Source organism: Epinephelus lanceolatus, chromosome 15 (assembly GCF_041903045.1).
Source record: "Epinephelus lanceolatus isolate andai-2023 chromosome 15, ASM4190304v1, whole genome shotgun sequence".
In the NCBI taxonomy this organism is placed as follows: domain Eukaryota; kingdom Metazoa; phylum Chordata; class Actinopteri; order Perciformes; family Serranidae; genus Epinephelus; species Epinephelus lanceolatus.
Window position 1 is genome coordinate 23,505,685 of NC_135748.1, and position 27,643 is coordinate 23,533,327.

The window sequence follows — 27,643 nt, forward strand, 5'->3', positions numbered from 1 at the left end:
GATGCAACACTGCAGCTGCTGTAAGGCTGTGGTGAGCAACAATTACAGCAACTTTGATCAGCAACAAACACAGTACACACACACACACTGAAAGCCTCTCTGATGTCATTAGGAAGCAGCTACCTGCAGCCACTGCTTTGTCATCTACCCACCACAGCTGATCACTCCTAAATAGGCCAACAGAGTTCACAAATACACTCCAGCCGTCCCTAATAGCCGCGGCCGGGAGCCAAAGTGCTGCATATCTTGCTGTAAAAACGAGGAAATGGCGAAAAATAAAAATGCGACAGCAGTTTTCTAACTGATCCACATCACAGGCTGCTCCAGCTCCAACTGTGTTAACGTTACACTGAATAAAAAAAGCACCCAAACCCTTACCTGGCTTTCTGAGATAACGCCGTCTTGATGGTGTAACCTCAGCAAAAGGTTGAAAAGATGATCTCCTGAATTGGATTAACGAAGAGGCAGCCAACCAGTCAGGCAGAGGAAGAGGAGGAGGAGGAGGATATCTCTGAAGGGGTGATGCCCATGTTCATTATGTGTCCCTCCAACGTCGGGGTGGAAACATTTGACCTGCTACTGTCGCCTACAGCGCCTGAGATCAGGCCCTGGTGAAACACTAACACCAACAACCATCGGCGGAAAGCGAAACAAAAACAGCAGCGTAGGTAAATAAGCAGAGCAGAGGGGAAGCACAGGCTGCAGCTGACACTCTGCTTTCTGTTTGGCTTGACACTGGGATTGTTTGTATACCGGAACAGCGGTCTAATCTCGACTGCTCAAGAGTGCGCAACGTCCAGCCGTCTCTGCTACACGGATCCTGCGAGAAGCAAGGCGCTATCTTGTTGCAGAGAGATCCGGGGGCGGTGTGTTTACCTCTCCACCGTCCGTGCCGCCGTGCTCGGTGGGAAATCAGCTGCTCTGCACTGGAGAGACGCCATTTGTTCGTGAGAGGCTTCCCGTCTGCTGCCGCTTAAAGGAGAGCGCAGCACCTTGCAGCTTTTCATAAACGACAGCTCCCCCTGCTGTCAGAAGGCCGCAATCGCCTTTTTCCAAGAGTCGGTTCAGTTTGCAAGTATCATATTGTCTCACTTCCATCTAGTGGTGTAGGGCCATGCTGACACTGGAGTCTGCACACTGCTGGAAGTATTCAGATTTTTAACTAAAGTATACACCAATCAACCAAAACAATAAAACCACTGACAGGTGATGTGAACAACATTGATCATCTTGTTGGGAAACCTTGGGTTCTGACATTCATGTGGACGCCACCAGATACTCCACCCACCGAAACACCAGTGCAGACCAGGTACCCCCCCTTATGGCAGCAGCACTCCCTAGTAGCATTGCCCCGCAGCAAGACAATGCACCATGCCACACCACAAAAACTGCTCAAGAATAGTCTTAGGAACATGACAGAGACCTCAAGGCATTGACCTGGCCTCCAAATTCCCCCAAACCCCAGTCTGATCAAACATCTGTGGGACATGCTGTTACCCCACCTCACAACCCACAGGACCCAAAAGATCTGAAGCCAACGCATTGGTGCCAGACACTATAGGACACCCCACAGAGGTCCTGTGTTCATGCCTTGACAGGTCAGAGCCAAGTCCAGCCCAAGGACCATTGAACGGGGGTACCTCTGGGGTACCAGCAGGTCCCTCAAATCTTTGGTCAGATTGGGATCTGGGGTATTTGGAAGCCAAGTCAACACCTTGAGCTCTTTGTCCCATTCCTTGGGCTATCTCTGAGGAGTTTTTCTGGTGTGGCATGGTGCACTGTCCTGCTGGGGGGCTACTGCCATCGACAAGTGCCATTGCCATGAGGTGGTTACTTGGTCTGCAACAGTGTTTGGATGGATAGAGCATGTCAAGTAGCATCTACATGAATGCCAGGACCCAAGGTTTCCCGGTGGAATAAGGCACTGTAACAAGACGATCACTGTTATTCACTTCACCCGCCAGTGGTTTTAATGTTTTGGCTGATCGGTGTAAGTAGCAATATAAGCTGTATTTATTTGCCAAACATCAGACATAAATGTCAAATGCTTCAGCTTTGGAGTAGACTTGTGAAGATGTCGGATCAGAGACTTACTAAAAAGATATTTAATTGGGACATCTCCCACTGTCATCCCTGGGCCAGTGACTTAAAATCATTATTTTATTCAAACAACTTGTAATTTATTTATTTATTTACACATTTATTTACATTACTCTACAACCAGAGCAAAATAGATAAAAGCCCACTGCCTCCATCTGTATTTTACAGTTGTAGTTCATGTCAGTACAGTGTCTAGCACCTATGACGTATTTAGTCCTTTTATAAAAGACAAAAACTGATTCCAGACAAGCAAATATGATTCTCTACGGTATTGCAGATTGGCTATCATTAACTCAAATGGTGCATTCTCTGTCATTAACTTAACCCACTCTCTATGTTCATGTCTAACTTGACTTTTCCAGTAGCGAAGGATGACTCTGGCAGCTGAGATAAAGCCTGGAGATCTTGGGTAGACATGACCTGTCCCCTAAGAGGCAAAGTTGAACTGATTCAGGAACAGGGAACTGAAACTTGTCACAGGTTACTTTGTGATTTTCGGAAGATTAGGAGTGAAATATTTTACATGTTTTTAGAGAACAATGGTCTAACATATAGTAGAAACCAAAACTACAAACTTATTGTCTCATAAATAATAGCTACAAAGAGACTGGAAGGTCTAACACCACGTCAGAGGAGGACAGAATTTGTTTGTTTTGTAATTTAGGTGAAGTTGAGAATGAGGTTCACTGTATATGAAGACATAAGGAATGTACTTTTAAGTAAGATGACCTCTATCTACCTTTGTTGTGGCTGAATTTCTTTATCAGGCCTAGGATAGAAGGCAGAGTATTCTGTTTCTAGACTGAGTAGTTAAATGACATGTATTTTTGATTGTTACTGCAACGCAATCAATGATGCCTTGTAAACCCATGAGGGTTGGGCACATGTACGCAAGTGTGCATGACACAAATAAAAATCAGTCAATAGTATTGTATATTTTCAATGACAATGTTGTGCATTTGATAATAAATAACTTGAAACTTGAAACAAGATGCTTATACAGTGTAGAAATAATCAGTTACAGGTAAAAGTCCTGTATTCAAACTCTTACCTAAGAAAAGTACAAAAGCATCTGCATCTGAATATTTTTTAAGTACCCAAAGTAAAAGTACTCACTGGATAAATATAACTAGAGGTAAAAAAAATGTTTTGGGTGAATTTGAGTTAATTTGTTAAAAACAAGCTGATAAAATAGATAAGGTTCATTTGAACTCCAGGGACCTTCAAGTCTGCAGAGTTTCAGTTTTGTTTCATTTCATTTACTCGGATGAAGTACTAATGAAGTCTCAGCTGCAGGACTCTCGATTGAAAATTTGTTAAATGACCTCTTGTGTAAGTTTCTGTTTTGGTTTGTTGACAACAGAAAGAAAACAACATATCAGACATCATCAGATAGAGCATCAAAGTCCTAGACTCTTTCAATTGTTGTGTCTGGTTTTCACACAGTCCTCCAACCTTTATGAAGACGGAGACAGTCATCAAGAATATTATTTATTCTCACGAGTTGAACTTCCCTACAAAATATCCATTTATAAGTGAAAGACAAAGTAGCACAGTATGAATGTACTTTGTGTTTGAACAGCTGTAGCCAGGTTGCTAACCCAGTTTATCAAGTAGCGGCCTGTCCTTAACAGCATAGATAATCAGACAGGCCACTCTGCTCAGCAGGGTGGCCTGGTTCCTGAGCATTTAATGTTTAGACTTCTTTTCATTTGTTTGTCATGTATGGCATCTGTTCAACTCCATTCACTGTAACTCACTAACTCACTGAAAGAGCCAGTGTAACAAGTTTCTGCTCTAGTGTGGTGAGATGAAATGTCACGAAACAAACTGTTCATAAGCAGATTTAGTAGGATTGAAGTCAATTAACCAAAAGTGATGTATAATGTTGTTTCACATTATCTTATGCCAGGACCTTTGGGCTGACTTTTAACTGGCCATAACTGAAGAAAGTGACTTTTCATTATAATATGGTGCAACATGCTGACAGAAATAAAATAAAACACTTTGACAAAGTTATACATGACAAAATATATTTATTATAAATATTTCCTCATATATGTCTCTACAGTGCAAGGAAACAACAATCTATCAATCTATTTATCTAGTGCAAAAATATTAACTTTGAATACCACGTGGCTTAACACTTCTTTTTTTCCAACAACAATAAGTAGTGCAGTGAGTTATAAAAGTAACACTCATACTATAGAAGTTATCTGTGCAGTCTCCAGCAAAGTGAAAACAAAATCAAGCTGCACATTTTCACCACTCCAGCCTCATGTCGGCTTTGCTCCACACGTATTTCCCTCCTCTCTTGAGAAACATCTTTTCATCAAAGCCACTAAAGCGAATGGCCTCCTTCACGCCGACATCAAGGATGGACTTGGACGGGTCCTTCCGTCCCTCTCGGCAGTCCAGGAAACGCATCTGAAAAAAATTAAGAGGGAGTGGATTAGACAGACATTTAAATGCTCATCAGATGCAGTAAGTTACCTGGATACTGAACAGTGAGAAGGCAAAAAATGAAAAGTAGTAATCTTAAGTGTGTTTACAATATAAGGTACTTACATATTCATCCAGGATCAGGTAGGAGTTCCTCATCTGTGAAGACAAAGAAGATTACAGACTTTTAATTTGTGAGCACAGGGCCTGGCATCTGATTCATGTCATTTCATTTTCCCCGAGTTATATCAAAGGGTGTCAGACATTTGTAAAACGCCTACCCAAAATTTAAACATATCTAAAAAGAATCATCTGGTTCAACCTTAATAAATTAAGGTAACGATGTGCATGCATCTTTTTTAAGTAGTTCCAAATCTGGCATCCTCCGAGTCTTTCATAATCTGACAAACTCAATTAGTTCAGTACAACCAACATGATTTGCTTTGACCTAAAAAAGCTTAATTAAGTTGAACCAACTTAATATTTGTCCAGAGGTTGTGATGATATTTAGTGGTCAAAGATATTTAAAGAAATTTATTTTACTTGCATCCTACTCAAAAATGCCGAAAATATTTTGATTTTGAGCAACTTATTAAACTGACTAAAACATGCTAATGGAACTAACGTCATTTTGTTTTATGCTGAAAAACATCTTTTTTTTTTTTTTTTAAAGCTTTATCCACTGACTATATGAATCATTTTTAGAGTGCACTCTGAACAATGTGCATGCATCTTTTTAAGTAGTTGCAAATTTGGAATTTGAGAAACTCAATACGTTTAGCTCAACCAACATGATTTGCTTTGACCTCCAAAAGCTTAATTAAGTTGAACCAACTTAATATCTATCCAAAGGTTTTGGTAGTCAAACTATTTTATTCAAGATATTCAAACCTATTTCTTTTAATTGCATCCTACTCAAAAATGTTGGAAAAAGTTTGGATTTTGATCAACTTCTTAAAATAAGTTGTCAACGGGCTAAAACACGTTAAAGAACAAACATATATTTTTTATGCTGGAAAAACATCTTAATTTTAAGTGTTATCCACTAACTCCATGAATCTTTTTTTAGAGTGCAATCTAAAATGGAATCTTTTGGTTCAACTTTAAAAAACTTAAAGTAACAATGTGCATGTATCCTTTTAAGTAGCTCAAAATCAGGCAATATTGAGTTAATCCTATGACTCTTTCATAATCTGAGAAACTTAATTAATTTAGTACAACCGACATAATTTGCTTTGACCTCCAACAGCTTAATTAAGTTGAACCAATTTAATATTTATCCAAACGCTGTGATGATATTTAGTGGTAAAACTATTTTAATTCCATCCAACTCAAAAATGTTCTGATTATGATCAACTTTTTAAAATAAAAAAAAACGTTAATAAAACAAACATATTTTTTTATGCTGAAAAACATCTTTAAGTGTTATCCACTAACCCCATGAATCATTTCTTAAAGTGCAGTATTATTTGTTGCCACTGTAATGATACCTTCTCATTGGACTCAGGAACGAGGCAGGACACGCTGCTGTGTCTCTCCAGAAACTCCTGAAACATCTGCTCGCTGATGACGAACCTCTCTGCCTCCCTCAGGGCTGCCTCTCCTGCATTTTCCCCATCAATCAGCAGACACTGGAACACCTGAACACAGGAAGCACACACACAGAGACAGTGACGATGTGTGTCAATATGCCATAAACCCAAATGTACGCACTCTCCCTTTCTCTTGTTGTTACCTTCCAGCGGACTGGGTTCAGCTGGAGGATGTTCTCCGTCATGTCTTCATCCACATTGAAGGTGTTGATGACTGAGTTGATTTTGAAGGCCACTTTGTACTGCTGGCACCAGATGCGGATCTTGTGAAGGTTTTCAATGTGGCTCTTCCTGCCTTGAGTTCTGCCAATCAGCTGGTTGGTTGCTTCATCAAAGCTGTCACAGGAGATGGCCAGGATGTCCAGATCGTCACCTGGTGGAGTGAGGTTCATTTTTTAGATCATTCATTGCTGCCAAGACTAAATTATGCTCCCCACTAGTGTAGGATATGAAACACTAATACACTAATTTGGAGTCTCACCGTATTTCTGGAACCATTTTTCTTTGATCATGCTCCCATTGCTGACGATGCTGACACTTGGGAGCTGGAGGTCCTGTTTACAGAAGTGGACTAATTTACCCAGAAATTCTCCTTTATCGTGCAGGAAGGGCTCTCCTCCAGAGAAGTTGATCTTTTCCATGCCTAATAAACAGAGTGATACATTTAACTGCATGCAACAGGTTTATAACCACACACACAAAACAACACAATGTGTAAAATGTACCTGATTCCTTCAGGAGCTTGAGCCCCCTCTTGGCTTCCTCCAGAGGCAGCACGAAGGATGTCTTTGCAGTGTGGAAACAAAATCCGCATTTGTAGTTACACTTGCGTGTAAAGTGATAGTTGACACTTGTTGGAGTCATCACATTTTGAACCTCCTTTTGGTCCACTTCTCTGTCAGCAGTTGAAACAACTGATGCTCCCCTGCAGACTCTGGGTGTCCAGTACCAAACAGTTGAAAAGAGGCTCGCTGAGATGTCGTGCACAGTGCGGATGCAGAGCTGCAGCAGCAGCCTCAGAGACACGAGCGCAGAGGAGAATTTCATCTTCAGACTGGACCAGTATTGCACCTGCTGTGTTTGCACCGTGGATACTGACGCATCTTAAATAGAAGGCTGCAGGGCGCACCTTATAAACAGAGGAGGGCAGGCGATCAGCTGAGCAGCTGAGTTTCTATTTACAAAAGTCGAAAACGAAACACAGCTGGGTGCAGATCTACATATCTGACGTCCTGCCTCCTGCCTGGGTACATATCTGCACCAAAGTGGCTCTCGTATTCGATGTTTGGAAACAGAAACTTGGCTGCTCAGCTGACTAAGGTCCCTATCTGTATGGAGCTCTTTATATAAGATGAGTCAATATCCACAAAACATGACGCTGCAGCTTAAATTATAATGCGCTCATTATTTATCATTAGTGTAGTAATCACAGGTGCAGAGGTGATAAGAATTAGAAACTTTATGTAAGTCTTATGATTACATGGAAATTATCGATATAAGATGCCATTAAATAGAATTCTTGAATGCTAAAACTAAAACCAGTCAAATGCACGTGTGTAAAGTGTCGTGCATGTGACGTTTACACAACATTATTAAAACATAAAGTAGTCCCTTATTATGATATAGGCTATATAGAAGGATACATAAAAGCATCCTTGTCTTGTTTTAAGCACTTTTCACAGCACCCAGTGAGCACCATACAGGATTTCAAAGGTGATTTCACCCTCTTTTCAACCAGCTAAAAGATGGTTACAACATCATCATGTCACAAATGCAAATTTGTTCAATTATTTTGATATTTCGATCAGTTGTAGGTCAAAAAAGAGACGATACTTATTAGTGTGTAAGGTGTTTCTCCAGTCACAATGCACTGGTGGGTGAAATATGGCCTACACAAAGACGTAATTTCAACGTTTTAAATGTTTAATATAAAATAACATGAATATGAAAATATATAGTCTGTATGCTGCCAGCAAGAAGCTGTCAGAATATTTTTTAATATCAGATCTGTACATTCTACATCTTTCATGTATAACCATACCTGCGCTTACTGTAATGCGCATGCGCAAGCTACCGTTACAGCTTCGACTAGTTCAGTACAGACGTGTCACGGCTAACCGAAGAAAAGGAGCTAACAGAATAAACACGTCTTCCCTCCACCTACATACTTTGTTAGTACCTGTGCTACTGTATTTCAATAAAGCAAAACAGAAATTAGCACTATTAGTTTTATTTTATGCTGCCAAAGATGCGGGCTACCCTGCTGTTGTGCCAAGCTAGCTTGTTGTTAGCATGCTAGCTTGTTGTTAGCATGCTAGCAGGTAGCATGCCGCGGTTGGGAGCTACAGTAAACATAAAGTAAGTAAGTAAGTAAAGTTTATTTATATAGCACCTTTCACAGATACTAGATCACAAAGTGCTTTCCAGTAGACAAAACAAGTACAACAATGTAACACAACATTAAAAACAAAGCACAAAACAAAGCAAGGCAAAAGACAAGGTGTCTGCAAAGTGCAAAATGTAAATAAAACATCAGATAAAATAAAAACAGTAAGCGATTGATGGGGTATAAACATGCTGCCTTACTATTTACATCGCATGTTTGTGTGTATTAATGGATTGCTCATGTGATTGTCTACATGGGCTGTTGCTGTAGCCTGTAAAATTGAATGTTTAGGTCGTTATTGTTTTTATTTTAATACTACACACATCCAATGTGCAATTATCCTGTACAGCTGTCAAAATAAGTTATACCCATACATATTTATTCCATGTGTGCATAAGTAAAAGGTATATATAGCGTAAATAGTATTGAGTGTATAGTTGTGTCTAAATTTAGTACTTTATATTTTTCTAATTCTGATATATACCTTTTGTATTTTATATTAATTCAGTAAGTACTCTACTGCCAGAGTAGAGTACTAATGATGCAATAATACATGTATTATTTACAGGTTTCCAGCATATCAGACCTCTTCCTACAACCAGAGCGACAAACCAGAGGGACCCTACATCAATTACATATTTTCTGTCATCGTTATTGTATTTAAAAAGCATTTTCCATGTTATATTTAAATTGTTGCTTAATAAATACAAATGTATTAGCAGGTGTCACATGGACTTATTTATCTTTCAAGTGGAAGCTGTAAATGTGTCAGTATGACCAAGTATATAACCACATTTACACATTTACATATAGTTTTATCTTACAGTGAGTATTTTGAGGTTTAAAAGAAGTCCAGAATTGGCTCAAAAGTGAAAGTATTTCCACCGCCTATTTGAAGACGCTGACTGAATGGTTGCATTTGGACCATGTTTCACTGAGATTTGCAATTTTGGCTTTCAAATGAGAAATCTGGATGTGATTTCTTGGTTCTTGGTGAAGACAGACTATTATTTAGACTATTATTTGCACTGTGGAGGATGAAAAAGGTCACTATAGCAAATCCTGGTGAAATATGGTCTAAATATAAACATTACTGTGAATATTATTGCATTATTATTAAGGTTGTTTTAGTTTTCAGAGCTATGTAGAGGAATGCTATTTTCTCCCAAGTCTCTGTTTCTTTAAGTAAAAAGTAATTTCATGCTTGTCTTTTCCTTCACTCACTTTATCCCTGCCTAAATGCCCTACCCAAGGAGCACCTGCCAAAATACTACCACAGAGACACCACCCTGCTGTGACACAACCAGCAACTATGTCCTCTGACCTGTCCACAAACATAACTTAGAGCTAGGGAAACATGTCTGTGAATCAGCTGTACAGACCCAGCTGATAGTGACTGTTAAGTTTCGTTTTCCCAGCTTTGCTCAGCGCAGTTTCATTTTCCCCTCAGCACCCACTTTATGTAATGCCTCGCAGTCAGTGTTATTATAGCAGACTGAAACCGGTCAATACGACCTATAGCCCAAACAAATGGCACGGCGCACTATGTCTCTGCTTCCTCACTGGTCCTCTCGTGTTTTCTCCGTGGAGCTAGATGGAGCATCCGTCTACTTTTCAACTGGTGAGAAGCACCGGGGAGAAGAAGTGCCACGGGTGTTTAGAGAGATCCACAACTACGGAAGGTGTTACTCTCTCCTCGTCTGCAGCAGCGACACAATCAGACGTGCCAAGTTTTACGGGGAGCTGAAAGACAAATTGTTGAGAGACTTGCCTCCGGAGTGTCATTTGTCTCCCATGCTCTCATTTCTGCCAAATGTCAAGGATTCGCTCTTAAAGGGCTACTTTTTAAAAGATTATTCTCAGAGTTCATCCCCGACAGAGAGACTTCTGAGAGGTTTGATACAGCACGATGATCCGGTGCTTGTGTGTTCGTACTCTAAAGGTGAGGACGGTGAGCCGTGGACTCAGCACCTGTGGTCTCATGCAGACAGACACGCGATGCAAATGTCACAGGATTACTATGTGGTACCCTCAGAGGCTCCAGAGTGTCACCCATCTACTCTCAACATCATCAACTCTGATGTGTTCTACAGTTTCCAGGAGGCTTATGAAGTACTCAGAAAGGTTATTATAGTCACTTTATGATATGCACAGGCTTGTTTTACAATAACATAAACATATTCCTTCATTTGCAAAATATGCAATATGGCACCCTCTTGTGGTGAAGTTAGGTATTGCAGTGTGGCTCACAGGCTCTCTGTGTGTAGGATTTAAAGGGATATATTGGCAGAAATGGAATATGATATAATAAGTGTGTTTTCTTTAGTGTATAATCACCTGAAATTAATAAGTGTTGTGTTTTTGTTACCTTAGATTGAGTTGTTTATATCTATATATAGGGGGTCCTCATCTATAGACATCACCTTGTTACAGCCGTGTTGTTACAGTAGCCTGGAACAGACAAACCAAACACTGGCTCTAGTTAGGGCTATTTGCGATCTCGTGTTGGCCCCAGTAGACAGAAGCCCCTCTTTTACAAGAGTGTCGGAAAAACACTCATTTTCTTAATGTAAAACTGCTTTATTCAGTGTTTTTACCGGTCTTTATCACCTGGGGTCTCATTTATTAAACAATGTGTAGGATCCATACTAAAAATGTACGTACAGACAAAAGCCAAAAATGCCTTGCACCAAAAAAAATATTCAACAATTTCTACAATCAGGCTCCCACCTCACCATCTATGTGGCCAATTTCCTGTCTCCAAAATGCACATGAGCATGAGTCAAAGTTTAGATCACAACTTTTGCGTGTGAAGTGGCGTAGACATCTTTCAGGCCTCGTTTTGTGCGTACAGTGTTTATAACTGAGACCCCTGGTCTGTTTGTTTTGGAGAGGAAGCTAACTCTATGGATAATTTAGCTCCTGGTAAAACCTCCTGAACATCTGGAACTTAAGTCACCAGAGAAAAAAGTTTAGATGCCAAACAGCATTGGAGAGACAGTGATTTGTAATGTAAAACTGCTTTATCAAGTGTTTGTACCTGTTTAAATCAGCGGTTCCCAACTGGTCCAGCCACAGGGTCCAGATTTCTCCTTAGTCATTAGTTCAAGGTCCACAAAATTTAATATATTCAGTGACATACTTGTGTTTGGCCATGTCTTTGAACTAGTTTGCTGCCTCTCAGAAATAGCTGTCCATTAATCACTCACTCTACAGCAGGAAACGGCATTTCAAAAGAAAAGCTTTGTGCCAGAAATCCATTGTACATCAAAATACAGTTTTTTTTTTTTTTTTTTTTTTTTACAAACTTGACACATCTGCAAGTTAACTGTGGTCCATTCAGAATGGACCCTCGATCCACTTTTGGACCGCGACCCACCAGTTGGGACCCACTGGTTTAAATCAGTGGGTCCGTTTGTTTTGGAGGAGAGGAGACCTCTGTGGATAATTCAGCTCCTGGTCAAAACCTCCAGAATATCTGAATCATAAAAAGGTGAGCACACATTAAGTTATTAGAGAAAATAGGTGAGCACACATAAGCAGGTTTATTGTGGAGAGGAAGCAACCTCTGTGGATAATTTAGCTCCTAGTTAAAACCTCCTGAACAATAACCACTGAAGGAATTCTAACTGGGAGAATTTTCAGCTGGTTGCAAGCTGTAATCCTCACCACTAGATGCCACTAAATCCCTCGAAATGTTACACACTGCTCCCTTAATGCCTCATTTATTCTTCATTGCCAGGTGGCCCACAGTTGTGTGTGTGTGTGTTCATGCAGCACCACAGTCTATGACTCCCTCCTGCCTCCTCTCACAGCAGCAAACTGATTTTGTCTGTTCTGCAGTGCGGTGACATCATCCCAGAGGCGACGTCTGTGCTGGAGCTGCTGCCCAGCAGAGCGGAGGCCAGAAGTAAACCAGACTTCCCTGTTATTGTCATAGAGGGCCTGGATGCCACAGGTTAATGCCATTACCTCATAAATAAATATGGGGATCAGTTTGATGTATAGATGTCTCGCTAAAGTGATGGCCAGTTGTTCTCTGCTAAAGCCATTATCTGCCAGCGAGATTCGCCTAATGGAATATCATGTATCATGACCTCAGGAAAGTTACATCACTATGAAAATGGTTTATTGAAGAGCTCGTTCATCTAATACTCTTTGCAAACCTCATGAAAAGTCAACCATGTAGGTAGGATGGGAGGTTGAACTTTTCAAGAGTCACTTCACTCCTGTATTACATTTAAAGAAAAGAAAAATGTGGTGAATTCAACTTTTTGTTCTCTGAAAGAAAAAACCTCTCAGTCTTTTTTTGCTTCATCTTTGTACATGACATGACTCTGTCCTTCCTCCTTCTCCCCATCACAGGTAAGACCACTCTGACTGAGTCTCTGAGGGATACTCTAGGGGCCACTCTCATGCCGTCCCCTCCCCAGTGCCTGTCCCCCATGAGGGCCCGCTTTGATCGGGAGCCGCCACTTATCCGCAGGGCCTTCTATGCTCTGGGGAACTACATCACAGCGAAACAAATCGTCCAGGAGGGCATGAAGACACCTGTCATCGTTGACAGGTAAAGACACCTGAGATGTCGCAGGTGTTGTGACGTTTGCCTGTTTCGTGACCTGTTTTGTGATAGAGAGACAATAGATACGTTCCACTGGGATCTAGACCTGCAGTTCAATATTTAACATGTCTCACTCTCCCTGTGAGTCACCTGAGCATCCATCCATCCATCATTCACCTTTCAATCCACCATTCACTCTCTGTCGTCTCCAGATTCTGGCACAGCACAGCAGCATATGCCATCGCCACAGCAGTGAGTGGTCCAGTGTGCAACCTTCCAGCGGAGGGTTCGGAGGTTTACCGCTGGCCCAGTGACCTGCTCCAGCCCAGCCTGGTGGTCGTACTCACACTGGACCCTGAGGAGAGGATGAGGAGGCTTAGGGACAGAGGTCAAGGAAAGACTGAAGAGGAACAAGAGCTGGACCACAACCAGCTTTTCAGACTCAAGTGAGACATTTGGATTACAAGTACATAATACGTATATGTCAAGGATACATACATACATGCTTCAGTTGACCATTAAACATTTAAAATACCATGCAGGGCAAACCAGTTAATCTGCTGATTGCTTCTTTGAATAATTTATTTATTGTTTAGTCTACAAAATGTCCCGAGGTGATGTCTTCAAATTGTTTATGTGCAGTCAAAAGTCAAAACCCAGAGATATTTAATAATAATATAATAGAATCTCAGACACCTACAGAACTATACTTATGTTGCAGTGAACACCTTTAAAAAACATCCATCTTAGCAAATTATTTAGGCTTTAGTTTATATGGTGTAGTGATTTTCGGTCTTAAAACGTTGTTGTTTCCACTCTTGTATCACTAATAAGGCAGATGACTGATGGTATGATTGTGACAATCTGAAAGAATACTTCCCCCACAAAATGATCATCTGTATTATATCAATTACTCATCCTGTGTTACGTTGAATTCAGAAGGACAACTGTTTTCTCGCATGCATCCACGGTGAACGAAGAATCCAAAAACTGAGAAAATTCTGGATGAATTGGAGTAAAAAACAAATCAAAACATGTGTTTAAAAACTCTCACACAACTCATGCAGTATAATCCAAGTCTCATTTATCCAATCGTATGCTTAGTACTTCCCAAATACAAGTAGTTTTGCTAAAACCTTACTATTTAAAACACTGCCACCTACAGGTAGTACATTACAGCAAGGATGTGTTTGAACTCTGTGCGTTCCATTGAGCAGTGTTATAACGCATGCACTCGCCCAGACATGCAACTCAACCGCTAGTAAGACTGTTTACGTCAAAGGGTTTTGAATAATACGTTTTTAGCGAAGTATACAGCCGCATAAATGAGACTTCGATTATAGTGCCAAAGTTATGTGAGAGTTAGTAAACAAATATTTTGATAAACTTTTGCTGTTGTTTAAAATGCAGCCCCCGTTTTTGGATTATTCGCTCACTGTGGAGGCATGCAAGAAAAACTTTTCTTGACAAATTCAATGAAACACATGGTGCATAGGCAATATACAAATAATCATTTTGCGGGTTAAGTTTTTCTTTAAACTGTAACAATCATACCACCAGTTATTTGCCCCATTAGTGAAACTGAATTGTAAACTATTTCATCAAAAATTTCCACCAGTTGTTTTAAATAAAGTTTTAAGACTGAAATCACCAAACCATATCAACTGGACATTTTTAGTTGGCATACACTGCAACATAAATATAATTCTGTCTGTGTCTTTGAGACATTATACACACATTCTATTAATCTAATTGAGGCCCAGTATGACAGTATTGTATGTTCCACAGAGTTGGCAATGATGGAAAAAGATAGAGGAAAAAAAAACAAACACAGTAGACACCCTTAGCGATGTGACATGTGTGGACAAATGTTCCACAGTCTGTGATGAAAACAGTTCTCTGTGAGTGTGAAAACATGAAACCACAGATGGGCTACAAACTGTACTCCACGTTCCACTGAGTCAGGTCAGCTCAGTCTTAGTCTGATCCATCAAACACTTAACAATCAATTACTGTCCCGTGGGGGAAGCAGCTGATGAGAAAGAACAGGTGATTAGTTGCTGAGCTGTTGTGCTCCATTAAGCTGGTCAAAACTCGCAGGGCACCGGCTGCCCCGATAGTCGCTACGCAGACAGGTCGATGGCTAGTTTCATTCATCCTCTGTCCTGACATAATGGCCTTTCCACACGGGACAGCCAGATGTTGGGCCAGCAGAATTAGAGAACGGAGGGAGTTGACTGTCTACCGCAGAGTGTGAGAGTTTCTGCAGACTTCAATCACCATCACACGGACTATTCTTCATTTGTCTCAGGAAACGGCTGCTCTCCGAGCCATCTGTGTTGTTTCTCATGCTAAATTTCTCACATGTTGTGCTTTTTATCACTCTCCTCACTCTCCATCTAAACTGTGAGCAGTCAAAATACTCAAAGTTGTCAGGAAAACAGATTATTCTGTTGCATGCAAAGTGTCATTTACTGTTTATATGCTTATTTTTTTCACCAATGTGTTTGTGTGTTGCAGAGTGGAGAAGGCTTACCAGAGGATCACTGGGCCACCATGCGTCACTGTGGATGCTAGTCCTTCTGCAGACCAAGTGCTCCAACAAGTGCTGCTTTTAATTAGGGGCAAATGCCACTTGTAAACAGTTCTCCATCTCCCCTGCTGTCGGCCAAGCATCAAGTGGATGTAGTACCCCCTGTCGCCACTGGGTGCCAGTAAGGTGTTGTGGATGCCTCAGTAGGGGGAATGGTGGCCAGACTGGAGTGTGGAGAAGAGATTCTTTTCAGAATGAGTAAAGGTTGAATGGCCAGGGGCCAGAACTGCATGCTACAATCAGACATACATATTCATGTAGACACACACATGCATGGACTGATTCTGACACACATACACACACGCACACGCACAAAAGTATTGTCAAGAAGAAGTGTGCACTTAACTGCTGTTGTGACCTCTCAGAAATCAGACAGTGTAGCCTTCAGACACAGTGTAGCTGCACTCATTGACTACCATTTGTGTTCGAACGGACACTGAGGAAATGGATAGAAATATTTATATAAGCACCAGTCAGATAGAGTCCATTTAAGTGCATAAGTGTGCAAAAATCCAAATCTCAAAACATTTAATAGATCCACAAGAATAAAAACAGTGAAATACACTCCGATAACATGCTTTTAATTTGTTAAAAACATGTTTCAAATTAAAAGACAGTGACACTATCGGTTTGTCGTTTACACTTGACTTGTCGACTTGGACTTTAACGCCAAACACTCATGACTTCACTTTGACTTGAGCTTTTGACTTGAAAATGCTTGATACCTTCCCCCCAAACCAATTTGGAAGGGGAAAGTTAAAGACATTTTTTCCAATATGAGAAGAGTTGAATACGAGACAGGACAGACTACAGAATTCCTTCTGTCGTGGTATTGGTTAATCGTGCTATATGCTAAGAAAGTACAATATCAGCGTTGTGTTTTATGCTTAAGTTCAGTCGCACTTGTTTCAGTGTTTAAAAAGCATTCATAATTATTTTAAATGCAATATACTATTAGTCTGTGGTTGAAATAGCAGTACAACATTTGGTGAAGAGCGCACTGTGACTTGTAGAGGACCAGAAATTCAGTGGGACTTGACTTGGGATTGGTCAGCCTTGACTTTGGACTTAAATCAGAACTTGCATGTCTTGACTTGGGACTCGAATTAGGACTTGAGTTCAAAGACTTTACACTTACTTGTGATTTTCAAAACAATATCTTGGTTCTACCTCTGTTTTGGGGGTTCCTGTTTGTCTTATGTAAAGCTATCAATAAGTTATACAACCTGTATGTAAGTGTGTCTGTGTTCAGCTTGATTATATACGTGCATATAAACTCTGTGAACACTTTTGCTTTTATTTTCTTCTTTCCTACAAAATAAGAGTCCTTGTTGCACTGCAGATAACAATTCCCTTTAGTTCAGCTGTGATATTGACACAACTGATGCCACTTGTATTGATAACCTGAGTGGCTCGCAGTGGAGCCACAGAGCACACTGAGAACATATAGTGCTGTTTGTACTTGATGTTCTCATGGGCGCACTCGCAAGTGAGCACACGTAAATGTACATACACACTTGCGTAAACACACAAACACGCACACAGGCCCGCGCATTTACTAAAAGCATATACTGTAACCCATACATATATATGGAGGAAGTGTATATTTGGCCTATGTGATGGGAAGATTAATTGGAGGTTTTAGTAATTATGAGCTTGGCAAAGCTGCGGGCTGGAGAAGACAGAGTGACCCATCTCTTTTACTGTGATGCATCAGCAGAGCGCCAACCACTGCAGACCCTATTCATATGGCAATTAATGGAGCGCTGTATATCAATGTCATTCCGGTGCTCCCCCACATAAGCGTATGGATTACTCCTACTACCAATTACGGCAATCCAATGTTTTACTGAGTGGAGAGGTGCCGTGGATGCAAATCATACCATCACATGTAATCACATAAAGCAAAATAAGGTGTCATTATGTTTATGGAGTATGGATTCCTACATGAGGTAAGTATCTCCGAAGGGTTTATTGAATTCGTAGGCTACCCGGTGACGCTGCGGATGTGCCGTACGACACAAAGTGAATCTGGAGCTGGAGCTGCGTGGAATTTTGATTGCCATTAACACAGTAGCCTCTGTCTCAAGAGAGTCTGAAATTTATGAAGTAGGAGAGCAAAGCAATTAGGCTCCACGCCGTACATCATACCTGAATGCAGAGCTGTGTGTGCCTCTGGTGTCAGCCATGTTTCCATGTCAGATGTTATGCTTTGTTATTCTTGGCAACAAAAAGTGAGTGGTGATATCATGCCATTACTGCCCCTCAACACTACTGTAATATGACATTAATGGCCCATAATCACACTACATTACACATGCACTGAAATAACTCTCTTTACATTTGCTAATAGTGTTTTTCCATGTTGAGACATTAAGGATTTGTTCGGCTGTTTTTGTCAGATAGCCAGGATACACTCCGAGGTCTTAACAATAACAACAACTCGCACATTGAAGATATGTGTTTCCAAACTGCAGTTTGAGGGAAAAACTTAATAACTAGCACAATCTGCTTCCAATCTGTGACCTCACTACTGAAGTTGCGAGATAAAAAAGTCCAAACCGCATTTACGGAAAAGCTAAGATCCGTCAGGAGCAGCTCGCACATGTCTATACACACAAATATACAGTACACTACACACACACACACACCTCACACTGTATGGGGCCACTTTGCACTACACTCCTCAACTTCAATATTTCATCTGCACAACAGAGAAGGAGCAGCAGAGAGGAGGAAAGCCCTCCATGAAATAATTAAAGATCCAGCAGGGATGCAGCAGCACAGCAGCCGCCGTCCCATTCTAAGTAATAGATCAAATGAAAGCTGTCCCTCAGATCATTAATAATGAGTGTGGTATGGAGACTGAGGGGGTAGGGGTGGGAGGGCATGGAGCTGGTACAGGTTGGGGGAGGGAGAGAGGGCATCGGGGGAAGCACAAGGTGTTTTTATGTATGTGTGTGTGTGTGTGTGTGTGTGTTAGGGGGGTGGGAGGGAGGGCTTGAATAGTAGTCTGAGTCCCCTGGCAAAGACCCCAGTGGGCCTCACTTGGCAGCCACATGAAGCGGCATGGCAAGAGGAGTCATGCATATGATTTGGAACCAAGTGTCTGCCAAACTCTAAAGACCCTACAGCAACGTCTATATACATCCCTTGTCAAATAAACAACATTTTACACAGTGAATGAGCAGGTTAGCAGGGGCTAATAATGCTCCTTTCAATCAGTAGGGCCTTAGAGCAGTGACTGGATATGATGGTGGATTTTTTTTTTGGGGTGAGAGCTGAGTTAGCTAGACAGGCAGGGATGGGCTGTCTGCGTTGGGGGAGGATGGGGGGGATAAAAGAGGGAAGCCAAGGGGAAGACTGGAAAAGGAGGAGAGGATGGTGGATAGAGGATAGAGGAAGAAGGGGGGGGGGGCAGGAGTGAAGGGAGACGCTGCGGATGCTGTCATCTGTGGGCTCAAGTCTCTCCAGATTCCTCCAGCTGGCAGGTACGGCGTATTTCCCAAACCCTATCCTCACCCCCAAATACTGTATGTAGCATTCAACGAGCAGCTTCAAATACCATCTGAGGTCTCTCCTAAATATTCGCCAACCTCAACCTCCTTAACACACGAAACAGGGGTTGGTGTGTAAAGGCATTACACCAAATTGGATTAGAAAAATCTGATTAAAATAAAGCGACTGCAAAAACTAAACTCCAAAATATGTCTAAGGGGGTATTTAAAACACGAGATTAAAATACTCATGTTTAAAAGGGGAAATAATCAGATTATATTATTGAGTTTGAGATATCCAGGAGACTAAATTAAAGTACATGATCACAATACGAATTTCTCAGCCTTCTCTTGACCCACACTTCCTACTGAACCTCCAGCGTGCAACCCCCCCCCCTTCCCTCACAGTCTTCCACAGTTGCACTCATAAACACACCACATGCATACACAGCACTACCACCTCCCTCTGAACACAGCAGGTGGTGGCAGACACCCCAGCCCCGTTCTCCGTGAATGACGGGTGGTGGGATGTAAAAACACGAAGGGTGTAGGAGTTGAACTGATCGGTGGTGAGATGTTTGTCAAAAAGCATCCAGCAAAAGCTCAAAATGAGGCGGAAAAAAGGCAAAAGCGAGGCAGAGATGGGGGAATTACTTTGTTGGGAAGGGAGGGAAAAAAGAAAATAAAGTTTTTAAAATATCCCATCAAAAAACAGATGTATAATTCAACAGCTTTTCATCATCATGCTCACCCTTTGTCATGGTGTGTGAATACTTATTTGCAGGGGCAAAGACAGCATCTCTGTCGATAGGTGCAGGCGTTAGGCACAGCAGGCTGTGTATTCAGGATGCCATTATATATTCAGGTTGTGCTTATTTTCTGATGTTTTCAGGGGATAGGTGCTGTACAGTCTGTGATGATTGCATGAAACCTCACCAGTTTTTGCCTGGCGGCTGTTGGGGAGGCTTCACCAGGAACGGTTAAATATTTAAACACTGCTGTGAGATCTCATTAAAAACGGCACATCAGCCCCCATAAGGCCCCTACAGCACTCCCTCACACACTCCCCGAAAACCCAGTTAGAACTCGGTGGAGTGTGACAAAACAGTTATTGTCTATTTACTGTGGAGAACTTGTGATAAATCATCATATCCTGTCAAATAAGGCAGCTGGCAGTGGTGTTGACAAGTGGCAAGTCGTCATATCAGGGAGGGAAATGATTGAGAATTCAGTTCTGTTTTGACAGCTGCAAAACACGCAGAAATATGCCAAAAACAAAACAACATGACAACTAGACCAGACTAATATTTCCATAACACACATATGAAAACAAGACTGAGAACAAACTTTGGCTCTCTGGAGTCTTCTTGCCTTTGCACAAAATCTGGGCAATTAATTCCAACTCTATTGTTTGGGGCTTCCCTATTTTTAGCCTGGCTGCCCTCTCAAATAAATTGATTTCCTGTGGCGAACTTGGAATGTTCCTTGTGTGCCATGTTTTTTTTCCCCCTCCTCCAAACACACAAATACCGTCCTTCTTCCCCCAGAGGAATAAATCAAAGGCAACACTGCCAAGTTCTACGCAGCTGTGTATGTGCATCTCTTTTTATACTTGGAAATGGTTTATTTTTGTTTCAGTTCCATTAATGCTTAGGCATGTCTCTTACTTCATCTGGCATCAGCAGACAGCTGAGAAGCTACTTGCTTGACAGGCAAGTGGCTGACTGACTCTGAAATTACCTAAACTGACTGACTCTCTCTCTCCTCCTCTGTATCTCCGGTCTTTGATTCGATCTCTCCTGAGACACAGAGGTCTGATTTTTTTTGTGGTCCCTACCACAGAAATAATGGCTGGGTCAAATCAGTCTAAGCTCTCAGATCGCGAGAAGATATTTAAACACACAGCCCTACACATAAATAAAAGTAGAGCAACTTGATCCTGGATTCTTGTTACGGCGTCAGGGGAGCCACTGGTCTTTGATGAGCGCTACTAAAGACAGATGCATAGCAGTTGGGGGAAGCTGCGCTCGCAGGGATAGCAGAAATTACAATGCACAGACTGACAAAGAAAGTGGGAGTAATACTGAGGAATATGAATCATTAAGCAGAGCAAATGTTTGCTCAACTTCAGTGGGACAACTCTGAAAAACTGCACCACACATTGTCATATATCAAATTACTTTTTAATTATAATGCTGTTAACTCAGTGTACCAAATGCTTGCTTAAGTTGAGTGCGTATTGTGAATTCATGAGTGCATTTTCTAAAAGCAGATGACCAGGGATTTTGTGAGGCTTACGTTTCAATTTCTGTTACCCACTGCCGCCGTCGCACACTGCTGCGTGAGAAGTAAAGGATTGTAAATAAGGCCTTTGGGGGTGTGAAAACAGATAGTGATAGAGGGAGAGAGGCAGAGAGACACAAATGAGAGAAACATACCACTAGATCCCAGTTCCTTATCCTGACTAAGCCATCTGAATCCCTCTACACCCATTTAGCTTGCTCACTCTATGGCTCTCCTGTGAGAGAGACGAGGCATTTGCCTACTTTACAGTCTTCTCACCGCACCTCGGAAAATATTGAGTTTATAGCCGCTCATCTCCATAATCAACACCATATACCCGGCAGCCTACAGGAGGGACTGCAAGCTAACAGGGGGAAAGGATTCACACTGGCTTTACCTCCCAACTCTTCCCACAAGTCACTCCTCCTGCTTTCTAAACAGAGTTTAGCAAAGCAGTCCTCGGGGCCTGATATGAGAGTAGAAATGTTTCCACAAGTCTTTGAAGCACTTCCAATGCTGTCCATCTCTGATAAGAAAACTTTAAGAGTCAAACCTGTGGTCAACCATGTGTAGAATACGATATGGAGAATGGATATTATTCTTGTAAAAATGCTACCATCTCAGCCTCTCGGTATTTTCTACATCTTAAAGGCTCAGTGTGGAGGATTTAGTGGCATCTTTAGTGGTGAGGTTGCAGAACTCAAACTCCCATGTGCCAACCATGTAGGAGAACTACAGTGGCCGATATGAAAACCTGAATGGCCCTATCTAGAGCCAGTGTTTGGTTTGTCCTTTCTGGGCTACTGTAGAACAACACAGTGGACTTAGTGGATGAGGACCTGCTCTCTGTATGTAGATATAAATGGCTCATTCTAAGGTAACAAAAATGTAGTGATTCCTATTTTCAGATGATGATGCCACTTTACTAGGTACACCTTGCAAGTACCAGGTTGGACCCCTTTTGCCTTCAGAACTGCCTTAGTTCGTTGTGGCATAGATTCAGCAAGGTGCTGGAAACATTCCTCAGAGATTTCAGTCCATGATGACAAACCTCCCGTTCCACCGCATCCCAAAGGTGCTCTATTGGATTGAGATCTGGTGACTGTGGAGACCATTGGAGTACAGTGAACTCATTGTCATGTTCAAGAAACCAGTTTGAGATGATCTGAGCTTTGTGACATGGTGCGTTATCCTGCTGGAAGTAGCCATCAGAAGATGGGTACACTGTGGTCATAAAGGGATGGACATGGTCAGCAACAATACTCAGGTAGGCTGTGGTGTTTAAACCATGCACAGTTGGTACTAAGGGGCCCAAAGTGTGCCAAGAAAATATCCCCACACCATTACACCACCAGCACCAGCCTGAGCCGTAGATACAAGGCAGGATGGATCCATGCTTTCATGTTGTTTACACCAAATTCTGACCCTACCATCTGAATGTGGCAGCAGAAATCCAGACTCATCAGACCAGTCAAGATTTTCCAATCTTCTGTTGTCCAGTTTTGGTGAGTCTGTGTGAACTGTAGCCTCAGTTTCCTGTTGTTAGCTGACAGGAGTGGCACCTGGTGTGGTCTTCTGCTGCTGTAGCCCATCTGCTTCAAGGTTCGATGTGTTGTTCGTTCAGAGATGGTCTTCTGCAGACCTTGGTTGTAACCAGTGGTTATTTGAGTTACTGTTGCCTTTCTATCATCTTAAACCAGTCTGGCCATTCTCCTCTGACCTCTGGCATCAACAAGGCATTTTCACCCAGAGAACTGCTGCTCACTGGATATGTTCTCTTTTTCGGACCATCCTCTGTGAACCCTAGAGATGGTTGTGTGTGAAAATCCCAGGAGTTCAGCAGTTTCTGAAATACTCAGACCAGCCCGTCTGGCACCAACAACCATGCTATGTTCAAAGTCACTTAAATCACCTTTCTTCCCCATTCTGATGCTCAGTTTGAACTTCAGCAGGTCGTCTTTGCCATGTCTACATGCCTCATTGCAATGAGTTGCTGCCACGTGATTGGCTAATTAGCTATTTGCATTATTGAGCAGTTGAAGAGGTGTACCTAAAACAAGACAAAGTCGACCGTTTGAGTCTCTGATTATGTCAGGTGCCGTTATAGAAACCTCATCCTCAGGACTTGAGATAGGAACAGTCCCACCTCTCTGTAAAGAGGTAAACTAAAACTGCACCAGTGACAAAAAAAGAAAAGGAAAAACATCTTGCCTTCCAAACATCCTCTACAAAGCCAAGTGATGATGTAGCTGGCTAGAGCCTGGCTGGAGCAGTTATCCATCTCGCCCTGTGCTGCCAGCTGTCAGAGTACACAGCTCCAGCTAGCCGCCAGTGGCAGGTGTAATCAATATGGACTCCACAGAGAGTTGCACTACCAGAGGCCAGTCTCCACTCTCTAACCCATCTCTGTCTCTCCAGGGGAAACAGTAGGCAGGCGGGCAGGGAGAGTACGTTTGATGTCTCCTCCGGGCCACAATGGAGCAGCCCACTATAGCTCGGTAGAAGGGAGATGATTAATCCTGCCTACTGGATGCACCATCATGTTTTGAGTTAGGGTAGACTGTTGTTTCTTTTTATCAGACTGAGGTGAGTATTGTGCTACTGCGAAAAGTTGTCTTGTTAGAAGTACTGTGAAGAGGAAACAACTGTCACTTGGTGCTTATAAAGAATATTTAAGCTGAAGCACACATTGATTTTGTGCTTTAACTGTGAGGAAAAAGTCATTACTATGATAACATTTATGTCATCCTCATCCCAAGATACACATTAAGGAAGTACAAAGGATTTACAAAACAATGTATAGACTCACACAGAAGTATCCCTTTCAATCATCTCTTATGACCCACTAGAAGTGTGTGGTGGTGTATTTATCTGCAGAGACTCTGTCCTCTCCCTGTATACTCATATTTCCTTTGCTCGGGATGCTTATGGGTGTATACCCCCACAGCACTCAGGTGAGGTCGGGGCTTTGCAAAAAGGTAGCATCAGTTGCCAGACAGTGAGCAGAAGGCATCCAAGAGACACAGCATCAAAATTGCAAATATAGCAGGGTGAAATGCCAAACGAGAGCAAACCTGGGGTTGGCTTTTACTTTGCCTACAAACAGTAACAGATAATCCTGTATAATATACCTTTAAAAGAACAAAACAAAACAACTAACACTACAAAAATGATAGAAACAGTCCCTTTTCAACTGACAGATGCAATGGATCTTTTTTCTACAGTCACTGGTGTAGTGCTGCCAGAGCCCAAAGGAACAGTGCTCTGCCACTGTTTTTTCGCCAAGTGAGGAAATAAAACATTCAGTTGGCATAATCTGATTGAAATTCATATATATATTTGAAGCATTTGAAGATGCAATCGTCACTAAAGCATAAGTCATACTAGAGAGCCACTAAGAACAACTGGAATATTTAGAGGTGTCATGTGGACATTTAAAGGAACAGTGTGTAAGATTTATGGGGATTTAGTGGCATCTAGTGGTGAGGTTTGCACATTGCGACCAGTTGAAACTTCTACTGATTATAATTCTTTAAGTGTTCATTTTTCAGGAGGTTTTTACTGGGAGCTGAATTATCTAGAGAGGTCTCTTCCTCTCCAAAACAAATGGACCCAATTTAAAGCGGGGAACAAATTATCTACATTAAACCGGTAAAAGCGCTGTATACAGCAGTTTCACATAAAAAAAAAATTGTGTTTTCCTGATGCTGCTCTTTGCGGAGGGGTGGCTAACCTACGTGGCTGGAACAAAAAATATAAATAGCCCAATCTAGAGCCAGTGTTTGGTTTGTTCATTCTGGGCTACTGTAGAAAACATGATGGTGCAACATGGCGGACTCCATAGAGGAAGACTCAACCCTAAACCCTAAACCCTAAATCATAAACACTGGGCCTATAATGTGTGTTGGTTTATTCACGACTCATGTATTAGGTAACAATGCTTGAAGAATGAAAGCTGGCTTATTTACGTTTTCATAGTCTGGCCTATTAGACGAGTTTGACCTGCGCCTGCACTGCAACTTTCCTCAGGATGGATGGATGTATGCGGCGTATGTAAGTTAATGAAATCATTCAAAGCACAAACTACTTGTGTTTAATTCGCCTATATTACTTACTTCCACACTAATACAACTTGGTGTATCCATCACCTTTACTGTAGCTAGATGTTTGGCTTACTTCTGCATAATTTTCTCAACATGACGAAAATCTTAATATATATATATATATATATATATATCTTAACATGAACAGCTGTTACATAACCTTCAAAATGAGTCACAACTTAACCATGCGTGTATCCACATCTATGTAAGTGGTACTTAAACAAATAGCTCTACATCCTTTTTTTTCTTTACTGGTTTTAAGTTTGTGCATGCACCTAATTTCATATTAAAGCTATCCTACTTACATACTGTATAGAGTCATTAGTATTAATGGTAATATACGGTGATAACGGTATAGACTTATTAAAAATTCACGATGCTGTCAAGTTGTGTAGGAGTTTTGACTGATGCATCATTAGTGTTAATTCGAGAGAGGGGCTGACACACACACACACACACACACACACGGAGTTATCTATGTGTGTTGCTGTGCAGAAATATAGAGATGGGGGATTGGAGGGGAAAATGTTGGTGTCACAAATGAGCATCCTGGTCTCTGGAGAGACCTCTGGCAGTCATGGGACACTCTACATGTCAGCCACACAGTGGTGGAATGCAATTATAGTATATTTACTCAAGTAACCTACTTAAGTATAGTTTTGCCTACTTGTACATAACTTGAGTATTTGTATTTTCTTTGACAGCAGTAGATGCTTGCAACGTTGCATATTTTGAAGATCATTTTTCATATAGAACACAGGCTGCTTTTAAAAAGTGATGTGCTGTTTGGTGGAAAAAAAACTCCCTCTAATCAAATCATTTTAATCTGGAATTTGAGTTTACTTCCTATATAAAATGTAAAAAAAAAAAAAAAAAAAAAGAAAAAGAAATAATCTATTATATATGGTTAGGGCTGTTTGCATTAACACATTAATCACCCCCAAAAATAACACCTAAATTTTTCAAAATGCGTGCTACTGTTTTTGCTGCCACCAGCCTTTCAGAAGCAAATGATGGCTGAATTTTAAAGCTAATGATGATAGTGATATCATACAAAACTAGAAGACCTAAGGAATCCAGTGGTACCAACTATATTCTCCAGAATGGGGTCTAAATAAAGTTGCAAAGTTACGCTACATTTTGGTGAGGGAAAAACAGCATGGCCATTTTTACAGAGGTCCCTTGACCTCTCACCTCAAGATATCTCAGTGAAAATGAGTTTTGTGGGTACCCACAAGTCTCCCCTTCACAAACATGTCCACTTTATGTTAATCCCACACCGTTTTGGGCTCAAATTATGCACTTTTTTTTGCATGTAATCTTTTTTACAGATTTATGTGCAGAAAAACTTGACACACAGTGCTGAGCTGTGATACATTCCACTTCTATGTAGCATTTGTGACCTGCTATCCAACCAAAAAGATCCCCTGTCCCCCGCTTAAAAAATAAAAGAAGACAAAAATGGATCTACAGTATGTGAGTTTTAAAGAGTTAATTGCATGCTGGTATTTTGTCTCTTTGACCTTTGATTTGAAAGAAAGAAATCTAAAAATCAGGATCATAAAGTAAATTTATTTGCATTCATTTGATCCCCAATCAAGACCCTATGGTAAGAATTATTTGACCATGTTAATTTAGACTTCAAAACTGTTTTCAAATGCATAATTATGGAATTTTAAACCTGCTATTAAAATGTGATGAAATGCAATTAACCATGGAAATTCAATGATTAATCATGATTTTAAAAAACTTATCATTTTACACCCATATATATTTAACTTAAAAAGAGGTTGAAATATTCCCACTGCACTGCAAAATATGATTCTTAAGATTCTGTTATGGACACACATGTCTTTATAACTTAAAAGGTACAGTTTTAAAAAGGAAAGTCACAGTCATTTCCTAACCCTTCTCAGACCTGTGGGTACACTGTCAGGCTGAGCCCACAATGACAAACTAGGAAAAACAAACAAAACACAGTCTGAAATATCAACCATACACTTTAGTGTCCAGACCAGACGTTGTGCTAGACTTTTTCGTCGGAGGTCATTTTGACCAACAGGGTCATAAAAATCCGGTCATAATC

General features: G+C 41.2%; 3 protein-coding genes across 3 annotated transcripts in view; 1 reads left to right on the forward strand and 2 right to left on the reverse strand.

Moving 5' to 3' along the window:
* Positions 1-954, reverse strand: part of rnf144aa (ring finger protein 144aa) — a 51,369-nt gene extending 50,415 nt beyond the window's left edge. The window contains exon 1 of the mRNA XM_033642566.2: positions 379-954. The gene's annotated coding sequence lies outside the window, so the exon portion shown is untranslated. The remainder of the gene's footprint in view (positions 1-378) is intronic.
* A 3,165-nt stretch (positions 955-4,119) lies between these two features.
* On the reverse strand, positions 4,120-7,262 carry rsad2 (radical S-adenosyl methionine domain containing 2). The gene is made up of 6 exons (XM_033643332.2): positions 6,860-7,262; positions 6,616-6,777; positions 6,278-6,507; positions 6,033-6,182; positions 4,669-4,701; positions 4,120-4,527 (listed from the first exon to the last, which is right to left on the reverse strand). Exons 1-6 carry the CDS (start codon positions 7,179-7,181, stop codon positions 4,363-4,365), a joined length of 1,062 nt encoding a protein of 353 aa, XP_033499223.2. The 5' UTR covers positions 7,182-7,262; the 3' UTR covers positions 4,120-4,362.
* Positions 7,263-9,959: 2,697 nt separating this feature from the next.
* cmpk2 (cytidine monophosphate (UMP-CMP) kinase 2, mitochondrial) lies at positions 9,960-16,964 on the forward strand. The gene is made up of 5 exons (XM_033642253.2): positions 9,960-10,644; positions 12,364-12,478; positions 12,886-13,087; positions 13,294-13,527; positions 15,602-16,964. The coding sequence occupies exons 1-5, from the start codon at positions 10,051-10,053 to the stop codon at positions 15,720-15,722; spliced, it is 1,266 nt and encodes a 421-aa protein (XP_033498144.1). The 5' UTR covers positions 9,960-10,050; the 3' UTR covers positions 15,723-16,964.
* The last annotated feature ends 10,679 nt before the right edge of the window (positions 16,965-27,643 follow it).